This window comes from Rhinoraja longicauda, chromosome 7 (assembly GCF_053455715.1).
Source record: "Rhinoraja longicauda isolate Sanriku21f chromosome 7, sRhiLon1.1, whole genome shotgun sequence".
NCBI classification, from domain to species: domain Eukaryota; kingdom Metazoa; phylum Chordata; class Chondrichthyes; order Rajiformes; family Arhynchobatidae; genus Rhinoraja; species Rhinoraja longicauda.
In genome coordinates, this window is record NC_135959.1 from 13,117,150 (window position 1) to 13,132,401 (window position 15,252).

The window sequence follows — 15,252 nt, forward strand, 5'->3', positions numbered from 1 at the left end:
TACGGAATGGCTAAGGTAACATGTGACCCTTCCATTTTTATCTTCGGGAGAGAATTTTTTTTTTTTCATTTTTGAAGCACGCTGCGATAAAGGCAACTATTTTTAGACGAGAAAATTAAATGTCATCTTTATTATTCTGTGTTTTCTTCCCCTCTAGTGCTGCTTTTCGGGCCACTGAGAGCATATGATTATTGCCACATGAAACCGTCGCCATGGCAACCAGACATGAAAGACCCAGTTGCTCCAGAATTTCTGCTGTGAGAAATCTCTATTACCGAGTCTGGAGAAACCCCTTCAGCACGCAAGGCTACACAAGGCTCGAGAACGAAGTGCATGAACGCAGAATCGTGACTCCAAACTACGGTCCCATCAAGGGCGGCCATTTTCGATCTCAACGGCCTTATCCTGGGAACGAGATCCGTACCACAAAATACACACTACTGACCTTTATTCCAAGGAATCTGTATGAGCAGTTTCACAGGTGTGTGTGTGTATGTGTTTTCTCTCACTCGTGGGTCTCCGAATAATCTGGTCTCTCATGTTATCATCTTTTGTTGACCTACTTCTGTTGACTTGCTTTGAAGCAAAGCGCGTCACGTCCATAACTTAATTTAACATTGGTTGTTGACAAACCGAGAATCCAGATTCTTACATTCTTGCATACAACCTACAAATGTGCACGTCTTTGGAGTGTGAGGGGAAACCGGAGCACCCGGAGGAAACCCGCGGGGTCACAGGGAGAGCGTACAAACTCTATACAGACAGCACCCATAGTCAGGATTGAACTCAGGTCTCTCGCACTGTGAAGCAGCAACTCTAGCGCTGCGCCACCGTGCCGTCTGGAACATCACCTGTCCACTCCCTCCTCAGATGCTGCCTGATCCGCTGAGTTCATCCACTGGGCGGCACGGTGGCGCAGCGGTAGAGTTGCTGCCTTGCAGCGAATGCAGCGCCTGAGACTCAGGTTCGATCCTGACTACGGGCGCCGTCTGTACGGAGTTTGTATGTTCTCCCCGTGACCTGCGCGGGTTTTCTCCGAGATCTTCGGTTTCCTCCCACACTCCAAAGACGTACAGGTATGTAGGTTAATTGACTGGGTAAAATGTAAAAATTGTCCCTAGTGTGTGTAGGATAGTGTTAATGTGCGGGGATCGCTGGGCGGCGCGGACTCGGTGGGCCGAAGGGCCTGTTTCCGCGCTGTATCTCTAAAAAATCTAATTTTGTGTTTTGCTCAAGATTCCAGCACTTGTGTCTCCACTTCTCATTTCTTGCTTCGTTTTAGTCACACATGCTGGATGATACGAATAAAATGTGCAAGCATCTTATTTCAGCTTGCCAACATCAACAAATGCCCATATGAGATAGAGAGAGAGACCATTCAGCCCACCAAGTCTGTGCTAGCTCACAGAACCTTTCCATTCCCTCACTAGTTTTTCCAGTGACCCATTATCCCCACGTTCCCATACTTCTTCCCTACCTCCCCCAGATTCTACCACTCCTGTACACACTATGGGCAATTTAGCATGGAAAAACTAACAGTTGGTAGCAACCGATAATGTTTTGGGGATGTGGGAGGGATAGAAACATAAACATAGGAAATAGGTGCATGAGTAGGCCATTCGGCCCTTCGAGCCAGCACCGCCATTCAATATGATCATGGCTGTTCCTGCTTTCTCCCCATATCCCTTGATGCTTTTAGCCCTAAGAGCTATATCTAACTCTCTCTTGAAAACATCCAATGAATTGTCCTCCACTGCCTTCTGTGGCAGAGAATTCCACAGATTTACAACTCTCTGGGTGAAAAAGTTTTTCCTCATCCTACCTAATCCTGTGCGATCACAGAGAGAGCGTGATGTCAGGCAGTGCTGGAGGTCAGGATTAAACTCAGGTCGCTGGTGTTGTGAGGAGGCATCTCTGTGAGCTGTATCACTGTTCTGCCCCAATTATTATGCCCGAAATGCATAATGGATTAATCAGCGAATACAATTTCCAGAAGTTTGATGAAGCCCTTCAGTGATACGACCACTTACGACACTGAGGGATTTGTATCCGGAGCGTTGCGAGCCTGTCTGCATTGGTCGCAGCCAACGGGGCAGCACGGTGGCGCAGTGGTAGAGTTGCTGCCTCATTACGCCAGAGACCGCATAGGAGCAAAGAGGTCCTTCTGCAGTTGTACAGGGCCCTAGTGAGACCGCACCTGGAGTACTGTGTGCAGTTTTGGTCTCCAAATTTGAGGAAGGATATTCTTGCTATTGAGGGCGTGCAACGTAGGTTCACTTGGTTAATTCCTGGAATGACGGGACTGTCATATGTTGAAAGACTGGAGCGACTAGGCTTGTATACACTGGAATTTAGAAGGATGAGAGGAGATCTTATCGAAACGTATAAGATTATTAAGGGGTTGGACACGTTAGAGGCAGGAAACATGTTCCCAATGTTGGGGGAGTCCAGAACCAGGGGCCACAGTTTAAGAATAAGGGGTAGGCCATTTAGAACGGAAATGAGGAAAAACTTTTTCAGTCAGAGAGTTGTGAATCTGTGGAATTCTCTGCCTCAGGGGGCAGTGGAGGCCAATTCTCTGAGTGCATTCAAGAGAGAGCTAGATAGAGCTCTTAAGGATAGCGGAGTCAGGGGGTATGGGGAGAAGGCAGGAACGGGGTACTGATTGAGAATGATCTGCCATGATCACATTGAATGGCGGTGCTGGCTCGAAGGGCCGAATGTCCTACTCCTGCACCTATTGTCTTTTGTCTATAGACCCAGGTTCGATCCTGACTACGGGTGGTATCTGTCGGGAGTTTGTACGTTCTCCCTATGACATGCGTGGGTTTTCTCCGGGAGCTCCAGTTTCCTCCCACACTCCAAAGATGTACAGGTTTGTCGGCTAATCGGCTTGGTATGATTGTTAATTGTCCCTAGTGTATGTAGGATAGTGTTGGTGTATAGGGATCGCATGTCGGCGTGGACTTGGTGGGCCTGTTTCCGCGCGGTATCTCTAAACTAAACTATATTAATCCCACACCGATTGCCTGGCCTGCTCATATCCTGGCAACTTGTCGGCACATTTGCACAGCTGTGGATCAAAGGATCACAAAACCATGATAGCATTACGAGAAAGATTGAGGCGGTGTCTGCCATGCGCTTGGGAATACTTACACGAATGCAAAGCTTGGACCACGTGAAGTCAGTTAGGATGAAAGGTAGTACATGAGAGAATTTGGCCTGCGTATGAACAGGGAAAATTACATGAATTTGAACTTGCCTTTTATGTCTCCATTTTCTCTCCAATTTAATCTCCAGATAGACCTGGCCCATGAACAGGCTAGCCAGCTCCTATATTTCCTCACCCCTCTCCATGATTAAACAACGTCACCTCTTCCAGTTTTTAATCACTCACCCATCTTATTCCCTCCCATCCCATCTCACACATTCTCTTAGATAGGTATCAACCCCTTAATGGGCAGTTCTTCTCCCTCTAATCCTTCCAAACTCTCTCTCTCTCTCTCTCTCTCTCTCTCTCTCTCTCTCTCTCTCTCTCTCTCTCTCTCTCTCTCTCTCTCTCTCTCTCTCTCTCTCTCTCTCTCTCTCTCTCTCTCTCTCTCTCTCTCTCTCTCTCTCTCTCTCTCTCTCTCTCTCTCTCTCTCTCTCTCTCTCTCTCTCTCTCTCTCTCTCTCTCTCTCTCTCTCTCTCTCTCTCTCTCTCTCTCTCTCTCTCTCTCTCTCTCTCTCTCTCTCTCTCTCTCTCTCTCTCTCTCTCTCTCTCTCTCTCTCTCTCTCCAGGAGGAGGCCATTCGGCCCTTCGAGCCAGCACCGCCATTCAATGTGATCATGGCTGATCATTCTTAATCAGTACCCCGTTCCTGCCTTCTCCCCATACCCCCTGACTCCGCTATCCTTAAGAGCTCTATCCAGCTCCCTCTTGAATGCATTCAGAGAATTGGCCTCCACTGCCTTCTGAGGCAGAGAATTCCACAGATTTACAACTCTCTGACTGAAAAGTTTTTCCTCACCTCCATTCTAAATGGCCTACCCCTTATTCTTAAACTGTGGCCCCTGGTTTTGGACTCTCCCAACATTGGGAACATGTTTCCTGCCTCGAACGTGTCCAACCCCTGAATAATCTTACAGATTTCGATAAGATCCCCTCTCAAGATCCCAAGTTCACCTCTGAGTCTCACACTATTCTGATTAGGAAATACATTGCCAGCCCTTCATTGTCACTGGGTCTCACCCTTAGGCTCCCAGCCCAAGGGTATGGTCAGAATACCTTCACTAGAAGGGCTGCAAAGATCTTCTCAAGGGCAATGAACTGTGGGCAATAAATGCTGGCCTTGTCAGTTTGCCCTTACACCATGGTGTCGCAGCAGTAGAGTTGCTGCCTTAGTGCCAGAGACCCGGGTTCGATCCTAACTACGGGTGCCTGTCTGATGGGAGTTTGTACGTTCTCCCCGTGACCTGCGTGGGTTTCCTCCGAGATCTTCCGTTTCCTCCCACACACTAAAGACGTCGAGGTTTGTATGTTAATTGACTTGGTATGATTGTAAATTGTCCCTCGTGTTTGTAGGATCGTGTAAGTGTGCGGGGATCGCTGATCAGCACGGACTCGGCGACTCCTGTTTCCGCACTGTATCTCTAAACTAAACTAAACTAAATCTCAACAAATAAAAGAAACTAGAATCGTTGGGCCCAAACCTCTCCTACATTGGTGCAGCACCCTCTCCCCCTCCCCACTCCCCCCTCCCCTCTTCCCCTCCCCCCCTCCCCCCCTTATAAATTTAAACTTGAAAATGTGAATAACTAAAAATATAACACCGATTTCAATGAAACTACTTCCATTAGCACCAAACGGACGACGGTGAGTAAGGTGGGCCTGAAATTGTCACGCTATTGTGTACAGTTTTGTCTGTAGTTCAGGAACAAACAAACAAACAAACAAATGAGAGTTTTTGTATATAGATATTAAGATATGTGAATCTGATTACAAAGAGCTGGTAGGGTGCACAATCATGGAAGGTATAACTCTCGATCCTAATCCTGTATTCACTATCAAGCAGGAGACATATATTGACAACTTAATTGATTCCCCTCCACTGTATTAAATGATCCAGAAACGTCCATTAATAGAGCACATTTAGTGCACCAAATACATCCCATGGGGCTTCCCATAGGGCTTATTAAGGGGTTGGACAGGCTAGATGCAGGAAGATTGTTCCCGATGTTGGGGAAGTCCAGAACAAGGGGTCACAGTTTAAGGATAAGGGGGAAGTCTTTTAGGACCGAGATGAGAACTTTTTTTTCACACAGAGAGTGGTGAATCTGTGGAATTCTCTGCCACAGAAGGTAGTTGAGGCCAGTTCATTGGCTATATTTAAGAGGGAGTTAGATGTGGCCCTTGTGGCTAAAGGGATCAGGGGATATAGAGAGAAGGCAGGTACGGGATACTGAGTTGGATGATCAGCCATGATCATATTGAATGGCGGTGCAGGCTCGAAGGGCCGAATGGCCTATTCCTGCACCTATTTTCTATGTTTCTATGTTTCTATTAAATTAAATTAAATGTCTGCAAACCTGGAACGGGAATTTGGTTACATTGCCAAAGGCCTGTTGAAAGAGGCAGGTTTGAAGGACTACGTCAAAGGCAGAACAAAAGATGGGAGGGTGGACTGATTTATTGCATGAATTTCAGAGTTAATTTACAATTAAAACACAAAGTATTTGTTCTATAACACCAGGATAAACGCTCAAGCAAGAAACACAAGCCCAAGGGCAAAGTACTATCTAAACTGAAGACAGACACAAAATGCTGGAGTAACTCAGCGGGACAGGCAGCATCTCTGGAGAGAAGGAATGGGTGACGTTTCGGGTCGAGACCCTTCTTCAGACTCTTCTACTATCTAAACTGATTGTACAAACTTACGCTAAAGTCAATAACTAACTCCATGTGCAATAATAAGCTACCTACATGTTAAAAAACACATAAAAAGTGCTCATGTAGATGCCAGTATGTCATTGGGGTTATGAAGTGGGCACCTCCCTTCACTGGCGTTTCAATGAGTTTGGTCCACGACACCTCAGGAAGTGGCAGCCATCGACCACGGGGCAATTAAAATCTGAGACGGGGAAGAGACTAAAATTAGAGGAACTGATCCGAGAATTCTCAGAGGCTTCTAGAACCAGAGAAGATTACAGAGGCAGGGAAGAGTGGGTTTGTGGAGGGGATATGAAAAGAACAAAGAGAGTTTTAAAATTGAGCTATTTCCTAACCAGTAACCAGCAGTCAGCCACCTTAATCAAAAGGGCTTCCGTTTCTCTGATGAAAGATTGTGTAAAGCTGTTTCTAGGAGCAGCAAAGCCAATTGGATTCAACTTGAGAAGCTGCAGAGTTAGCCTGAATCCAAAAAGGCACTGCTCAGTGAATTTTCAATTGGTTTCACTGGACTATTTTTTTAACCCGTAACCCCTCTCAAACTTCAATGGAAAGTGACACAGAATGGAGAAGAAACTGGCTGAAAATTCCCCCAAAGAGTCTGTTGTGTACATATCAATTGGAGACTAGACTGATCAAACAACTCGCCGATCGCTCTGCTACATACAGAATCACATGCAGTGAAACGAATGTTTGATGTACTGTGAATCTCCTTTGTGTCACTTTAAAGCATACCGTGCTGTAAGAATTCCAAGTACTCACAGGTGATCTCAAAGCACATTTGATGTATATTTGGCTGGGCCGGTATTGATTTATCTCCCTGTTAATCATCTCACCTTATTTTCAATCCATCATTGGGAGAGATGGTCAACAGGGAGCTAAAGCAATTATGCCTGTTTAATGTCAGACGAGTTCATCGCACCATCATTGACTTCCCGACAGAGTAGAGAAACGGAATTCGTCGCACAAGTGGAAGAAGGGTATTTGGCACGGCGGTAGAGTTGCTGCCTTACAGCCCCAGAGACCCAGGGTTCGATCATGAATACGGGTGCTGTCTGTACAGAGTTTGTACGTTCTCCCCGTGACCTGTGTGGGGTTTCCCCGGGTGCCTTGGTTTCCACCCACGCTCCAAAGACGTGCAAGTTTGTAATTTAATTGGCTTCGGTAAAATTGTAAACTGTCCCGAGTGTGTAGGATAGACAATAGGCAATAGACAATAGGTGCAGGAGGAGGCCATTCGGCCCCTCGAGCCAGCACCACCATTCAATGTGATCATGGCTGATCATTCTCAATCAGTACCCCGTTCCTGCCTTCTCCCCATACCCCCTGACTCCGCTATCCTTAAGAGCTCTATCTAGCTCTCTCTTGAATGTATTCAGAGAATTGGCCTCCACTGCCCTCTGAGGGAGAGAATTCCACAGATTCACAACTCTCTGACTGAAAAAGTTTTTCCTCATCTCTGTTCTAAATGGCCTACCCCTTATTCTTAAACTGTGGCCCCTTGTTCTGGACTCCCCCAACATTGGGAACATGTTTCCTGCCTCTAATGTGTCCAACCCCTTAATAATCTTAAACGTTTCGATAAGATGACGGATAGTGCTAGTGTACGGGACGATCGCTGGTCGGCACAGACCTGGTGGGCCGAAGGCCCGGTTTCCGTGCCGTATCTCTGAAAGTCTAAAAATTAAAGGAAAGGACATCAAAATGAGAGTTCAAAAGAGAATGCCCTAATCTGAACACTGCAACTAGAGAAAAGACAAGAAACATAGAAACATAGAAAATAGGTGCAAGAGTAGGCCATTCGGCCCTTCGACGCGGCACTGCTGATATCTTACCGTAGTCAAAAAGAAGTTGGCGGGAATGCCATAGGGCGAAATTCATCCTGTTAACAAACTAAAAATCTAATATAATAACACATTCACATTGAACTCCATCTCCACCCCTTGGTTCCATTGACTTACGGTAGACACACAGATCAGACAGGAAGTTGGCTAAATCACATAATCAGCCAAGAACACAATAAATGGCAGCATAAGATTGTGGAACTATAACCTACTCCTGCATTTATTTCTTATATTCTTATTATTGCAACACAGGTTCAACTCGTACAACAGAAGACATATTTCTATCCCCTTGAATCTTGCAGCAGAGAAAGAAGCTATTCAGCCCATCTTGTCCAGGTCAACTTGACCAAGGGGCTATCCCAGTAGTCCCACTCCTGTTTGCTTTGCATTAGGCTGTACAGGTTTCATTTTGCATGAACTTGCTTTCACAACTCTGTCAGTCAATGTATTTCAGAAATTAACAACTTTCTGCAAAGAATACAGTTTCCTCGTGCGTAGGAAGGAACTGCAGATGCTGGTTTATACCGAAGACGGACACAAAGTGCTGGAGTAATTGCGCGGGTCAGGTAGCATCTCTGGGGAAAGAGGCTGGGTGACGTTTTGGGTAGGAACCCTTCTTCAGACTTCTGCAGTTTCCTCATCTCTTTGTTCGATGTCCTGTCACCTGTGTCTTCTAGTTATCTGCCCTTCTGATAATGGAAGTGGAAGATGAATATTTGGAATTGGACATCAAAATGAGAGTTCAAAAGAAAATGTCCCAATCTGAAGACTGGGCACGAGAGGATGTCTTTCCATAGTCACAAAGAGGCAATACTCTTCAAAATGACAACTCTCTAAACACTGTTAACTCCAATGGACAACTTAAACTCCCATTAAAACTTTGTGGACAGTGAAAGTTAATGCAAGTAAACCAGACTTTCTGTAGATAGACACAAAACGCTGGAATAACTCAGCAGGACAGGCAGCATCTCTGGAGAGAAAGAAATGGGTGACGTTTCGGGTCGGGACCCTTTCTTCTGTCTGAAGAAGGCTCGACCCAAAACGACACCCATTCCTTTCTCTCCAGAGATGCTGCCTGTCCTGCTGAGTTACTCCAGCTTCTTGTGTCTATCTTCGGTTTAAACCAGTATCTGCAGTTCCTTTCTACTGACTTTCTGTAGGATTGAAACGGTATACAACGACAGCAAAGGTGAATGGCTCTGTGTTCCTGTAGTTTTGCTTGTTATTGTATAACGATATGCTACACATTGTTACTACGATAAATAACGCTGCAGAATTGCCTTTTTACATTAGCCTAACAATGCAAGTTTATTCATTCTGACAGTGATTTCTTGTAACTCGCATTTAATGCAAATCCTCTTCCATTTGCTAACATTGGTAGAAGGATTAGGTAGGGAAATCTTTCTTTGTATATTCATCCAATTATTATTGCCCATTATAATACCCCATTGTTGACTACAGTGTGATTAAAGGCTGTTCAATTGTTGAAACACCTTCACAGCCACTAGAGGTCTCTAAATTCTTGTTCTAATAATCCCCCAATAAAGGCTCCAAGCCTTGTATCATCAGCAAGCCACATGAATCTAATTTTATCAATTGTTCTAGCAGTGATAATTTGAGGCTAATTGGGTGATCAATAAACCACGGATGATCCATTTCACATGTCGTTACCACTCAGTTAAATCTTTTGATGCTTGAAATTGTGCTGTGTGATAATAGCTCACAAACACTTAGGGCATTTGGCTGAAATCACTCTCTACATTGCACGAGACTCATCAACCCTGTCTAAAACCAATGAGGTAGGACCTTTCACTGAAAGTACAGAGGAACTTCTGATTGCCATTAAGCTTTGTATGATCTCTACCACCTTTGTGCTTTGTGTACAACCAGAAAAAAATATATAGAAAAAAATATTTTAAAAATTAGTCCAAAGAAGAGTTCCGACCTGAAACATCACCTATTCTTTTTTCTCTATCTTCGGTGTAAACCAGCATCTGCAGTGGCACAGCGATAGGGTTGCCGCCTTATAGCGCCAAAGACCTGGGTTTAATCCTGACTATGGATACTTACTTGTCTGTATGGAGTTAGTATTATGTAGAAAGGAACTGCAGATGCAGGTTTAAACTGAAGATAGACACAAATGCTGGAGTAACTCAATAGACAATAGACAATAGACAATAGGTGCAGGAGTAGGCCATTCGGCCCTTCGAGCCAGCACCGCTATTCTATATGATCATGGCTTATCATTCTCAATCAGCACCCCGTTCCTGCTTTCTCCCCATACCCCCTGACTCCGCTATCCTTCAGAGCTCTATCTAGCTCTCTCTTGAATGCATTCAGAGACTTGGCCTCCACTGCCTTCTGAGGCAGTGAATTCCGCAGATTTACAACTCTCTGACTGAAAAAGCTTTCCTCGTCTCCGTTCTAAATGGCCTACCCCTTATTCTTAAACTGTGGCCCCTGGTTCTGGATTCCCCCAACATTGGGAACATGTTTCCTGCCTCTAACGTGTCCAACCCCTTAATAATCTTATACGTTTCGATAAGATCCCCTCTCGTCCTTCTAAATTCCAGTGTATACAAAGCCTAGCCTAGAGCTTTCCCAGTTCTCCAGTGGTTACACAGCAAAATTCGGACCTTAAACCTGCACTAGGTTGACCTGGCATAGGGTCAGCAACATCCATTCATTCAGTGGAAAGGATCAAGAGGGTGGCACAGTGGTGCATATGTTGGCATCGTAGTGCACAGGTTGGCATTGGATTGCAAAAGATGCCAGTGTATCGTCAATAGAGCTGCTGCCTCATAGGGTAGCACCAGTAGATTTCATATATTTTTCTTTAGTTTAGTTTAGTTTAGAGATACAGCGTGGAAAGAGGCCCTTCAGCCCACCGTGCCAGGCACCGACCAGTGATCCCTGCCACATTAACGCTAACCTACACACACCAGGGACTATTTAACATTTATACCGAGCCAATTAACCTACAAACCTGAACGTCTTTGGAGTGTGGGAGGAAGCTGAAAATCTCAGAGAAAACTCACGCAGGTCAAGGGGAGAACGTACAAACTCCGTAGTCATGATCGAACCCGGGTCTCTGGCGCTGTAAGGCAGTAGCTCTACCCCTGCGCCACCGGTTCGCCCACCTATGCCACCGTGCCGCCCACACGTGACAATAATAAACCTAAACCTAAACCTACCTAAACCTAAAACATTTATTTCTTCCTTTATTCTTATGTCCACAGGTGTGCCAATATCTACTTCTTGTTTTTGGCTCTTCTGAATTGGATCCCCGTTGTGGAAGCCTTCAGGAGAGATATCACCATGATCCCATTAGTCTTGGTGCTGGGTTTGGTAGCAATCAAAGATGCCGTTGAAGACTTCCGACGATATAGATTTGACCGAGTACACAACCATCTCGCAACAGAGGCATGGGACAGGTATTTAAGCACAATAGTTGCGGAGAGCTCGGGTGCGTAACACTATTAACACACTAAGAAGATTGTCAGGATCCTATCCATAATTGAGCAGCTCATCTTCTCAGTGCCAATATTTTTCATCAGATGTTTGCATCTAATTACCTACCTACACGAATAGCCCTTCCCATTGCAGCGAGCCCTTCAAAGGGAAAGGATGACAGAGTCTCCAAATTAGTTGGCTTCTTTTGGATGAATTTCTGGAAACTTAATTCTCGCTTGAAGTCTCTTTTAAATTATCCTTCTCTTCTGCAATTTCTTTCAGAGTTAGCTTCAGAAAATTAGCAGGGAAGAAAAATCCATTGATCTCTCTCCTTTAAAGAACATCGCAAAATCCTTTTTGAAGTCTCATTACTTTTGTTGCGTCACGCATTTGGTAAATGACTGATGACATATTTAAGTCCATGGTCTGGTGATGAGTTGCTATCCCGCATCCAAGTCTTCCTATCTCACACCGGGGGTTCAGTCCTGAATTGTAATCTACTTCATTGGTGACCCTCGGACTATCCTTGTTCGGACTTTGTTGGCTTTACCATGCACTAAACGCTATTCCCTTATCATGTATCTATACACTGTAAATGGCTCGATTGTAATCATGTATTGTCCTTCTGCTGACTGGAGAGCACGCGACAAAAGGTTTTCACTCAACCTCGGTACATGTAATGATAAACTAAACTGAACTGGACTGAACTGAAGTGGGACAGGGAAGAGGCCGAGGTATCTGGCGACCTCTCTTCTACAAATAGCGCAATTTGTCATCGTGCCACTTGAGCAGCAGAAGGGATTCAAGACAGGGTCAGGCATCAAGTCAAGGATGTTCAAGGAAATATGTTCCTGATGTTGGGGGAGTCCAGAACCTGGGTTCGCAGTTTAGGAATAAGGGGCAGGCCATTTAGGACTGAGATGAGGAAAAACTTTTTCACCCAGAGAGTTGTGAATCTGTGGAATTCTCTGCCACAGGAGGCAGTGGAGGCCAATTCACTGGATGTTTTCAATCGAGAGTTAGATTTAGCTCTTGGAGCTAACGGAATCAAGGGATATGGGGAAAAAGCAGGAACTGATTTTAGATGATCAGCCATGATCGTATTGAATGGCGGTGCTGGCTCGAAGGGCCGAATGGCCTACAACTGCACCTATTTTTCTATGTTTCTATTCTATGGTTCTATGTTTCAAGTATCATATGTACCAGGAATGGAACAATAACATTTTTTACTTCAGCTTTACAGGCATGTAACAATAAGTTATCAATTATACTCGGTTACCGGACCAAATCGAAGTACATAGTGCAAATTATAAAAAATGTTCGTAGTAGTCCATTGCTGAGGTAGGTTTGTGGGTAGGCTTGTGTAATGTGATTTAAAAGCATAACAGTTGATAGGAAGAAGTTGTTCTTGAACCGGGAGGTCATAGTTGTGAGGGTCTTGTACCTTCTTCCAAAGGTAGTAGCATGGTGAGCGCATGGGTAAGGTCGTGTGGGTCTTTGATGATATCAGCCGCCTTCTTGAGGCACCTCATCCGATATACTACACCTCCCAGGTATTTATTCACAAAATGCTGGAGTAACTCAGCAGGTCAGGCAGCATCTCAGGAGAGAAGGAATGGGCGACGTTTCGGGTCGAGACCCTTCTTCAGCTCCCAAACACCTCCCAAACTTCAGAGACTTAAATACAAAATTACTAGGGTGATTCCTTGGTGCACCGTATTGTCAGAGGTGCTATCTTTCAGACGGGAATCTGAGCCTCCTGTCCTTTCCCATTAGTGAACCTTTGATTATACTGAGGGCTTATAAACATAAGGGATGTCATTAGAACAGAAGAAACAGCAGCAGAAGAAGGCAACATGGCCCCTCTGCCATCCATCAACAGCATGGCTGATCAAATCTTGCCCTTAATCATGAGTCATCTCGGGTGTCTTGACCAATATTTATCTTTTAAACAATTTATCTAAATTAGATTTTCCACCCATTTCAAAGATCAGAGGAGTTAATCACGGTGACCTTGTCATATTTGCAGGAACTAAAACATATAGTCTGGTTGTTATTCAATGTAGTTTGTGGAAATTTGCCAGCCATTAATGGTCTGCCTTGGGTGGTACCATAACAACATAAGATTATAAGATCATAAGTGATAGGAGTAGAATTAGGCCATTCAGCTCATCAAGTCTACTCCACCATTCAATCATGGCTGATCTATCTCTCCCTCCTAACCCCATTCTCCTTCCTTCTCCCCATACCCTCTGACACCCGTGCTAATGAAGAATCTATCTATCTCTGCCATAAAAAATATCCACTGACTTGGCCTCCACATCCTTCTGTGGCAAAGAATTCCACAGATTCACCACCTTCTGACTAAAGAAATCCCTCCTCATCTCCTTCCTAAAAGAACGTTCTTTACTTCTGAAGCCTCTATTCCTAGACTCTCCCACTAGTGGTAACATCCTCTGCACATCCACTCTATCCAAGCCTTTCACTCTTCTGTATGTTTCAATTAGTTTCCCCCTCATTCTTCTAAAACTCCAGCGAATATAGGCTCAGTGTCAACAAACGCTCCTCATATGTTAACCTACTCATTCCTGGGATCATTCTTGTAAACCTGTAAACATGAACCCAAAACCTCGCCTTTTTTAAACTTGTAAACTTTGCACCAACTTGTCAATTGAGGTAATGTGTCGGAGAATCGTAGTCATATAGCACGGAAACAGGCCCTTCGGCCCAACTAGTCCATGCTGACCAAGGTGCCCCATCTACGTTGGTCCCATTTGCTCACATTCGAAGAAGCTGGAATCAGAAAAATGGAAAGTGGTGGACATTTGATCCATATCCCTCTGAACTTTTCCTATCCATATACCCATCTAAATATCTTTGAAATGTTGTTATCGTAACTGGCTCAACCACCTCCTCTGGCAGCTCGTTTCATATATGCACCATACTCTGTGAGATGAAGTTCTTCTTCACGTTCCTATTAAGTTAAAGGTGTTGGGAGGGGGGGTGGGAAGGGGAGATTGGTTTGTGTGACGGACTAGACTACATCCACAACTCTCTGCAGTTTCTTGTAGTACTTTGGCTGAGCTGTTTCCAAAAGAATGAAGTAGAGGCATTTTTGGCTGTAAGCGCGAATGTAGTCAGACCAGGATAAACTGTTGGGGATATTTACACCCAAGCCCTTGAAGGTCTTGAGCATCTCCACTTCAGCATTCATCAATGCCCTTCACACTGTTTCTCTTCACGGTGGCTCCCAGACTGAACGAGCAGGCCCGGCATAGTCTGGTTTTATTTTTGTAAACTTACTCTCCACCCAGGGAGGGAATCTCCTCAGAGAATCCATCTCCAGCAGTGACATCCAGCTGAAACACATCTAATCGTTTAACGATAGGATGGATGGGTCTGTGCAGCAGGAATTTATAAGTAGCATTACGAAAACTGTGATTGTTTAGATAGAGTCACTCGATGATTCGACGACTCTATGACCTGCGTGGGTTTTCTCCGGGAGTTCCGGTCTCCCCCCACACTCCAAAGACGTACAGGTTTGTAGGTTAATTAGCTTGGTTGGTATAATTGTAAGTTGTCCCCAGTGTGTGTAGGATAGTGTTCGTGTGCAGGGATCAGTGGTCGGCGCGGAACGAAGGGCCTGTTTCCGCGCTGTACCTCTAAAGTAAACTAAACTAATATCACTTGAGCCCGGGTCACTGGCACTGTGAGGCAGCAGATCTACCAACTGTGCCACTGCGCTGCCCTGGCACATCAGACCCTGTTGCAGGATCAACTCAAAGTTTGGAATGGATATTTTTCCATTCATTTTTCGGATCTGAATGTCACTGACATTTATTAACGCATCTCCAATTTGTCCTGAGAAGGTGGTGGGCCACTTTCTTACCGTCTTTTTGGTGAAGATGTCGTCACATTCCTGATGGGGATGAGGTTCCAAGATTTAGACCCATTGACCAGGAATTAGTTACTTCAGTATTTTGTCACCTCTAATACTATCCATGTGGGGTTTGCTTGCATGTTCCCCCTG

The 15,252-nt window shown here is 44.9% G+C and overlaps 1 protein-coding gene across 1 annotated transcript in view; it reads left to right on the top strand.

Moving 5' to 3' along the window:
* The first annotated feature begins 212 nt into the window (after positions 1-212).
* atp10a (ATPase phospholipid transporting 10A) overlaps positions 213-15,252 on the top strand; it is a 228,889-nt gene continuing 213,849 nt past the window's right edge. Inside the window, exons 1-2 of the mRNA XM_078402973.1 lie at positions 213-481; positions 11,009-11,203. Of these exons, the coding sequence (XP_078259099.1) occupies positions 213-481; positions 11,009-11,203 (464 nt within the window). The remainder of the gene's footprint in view (positions 482-11,008; positions 11,204-15,252) is intronic.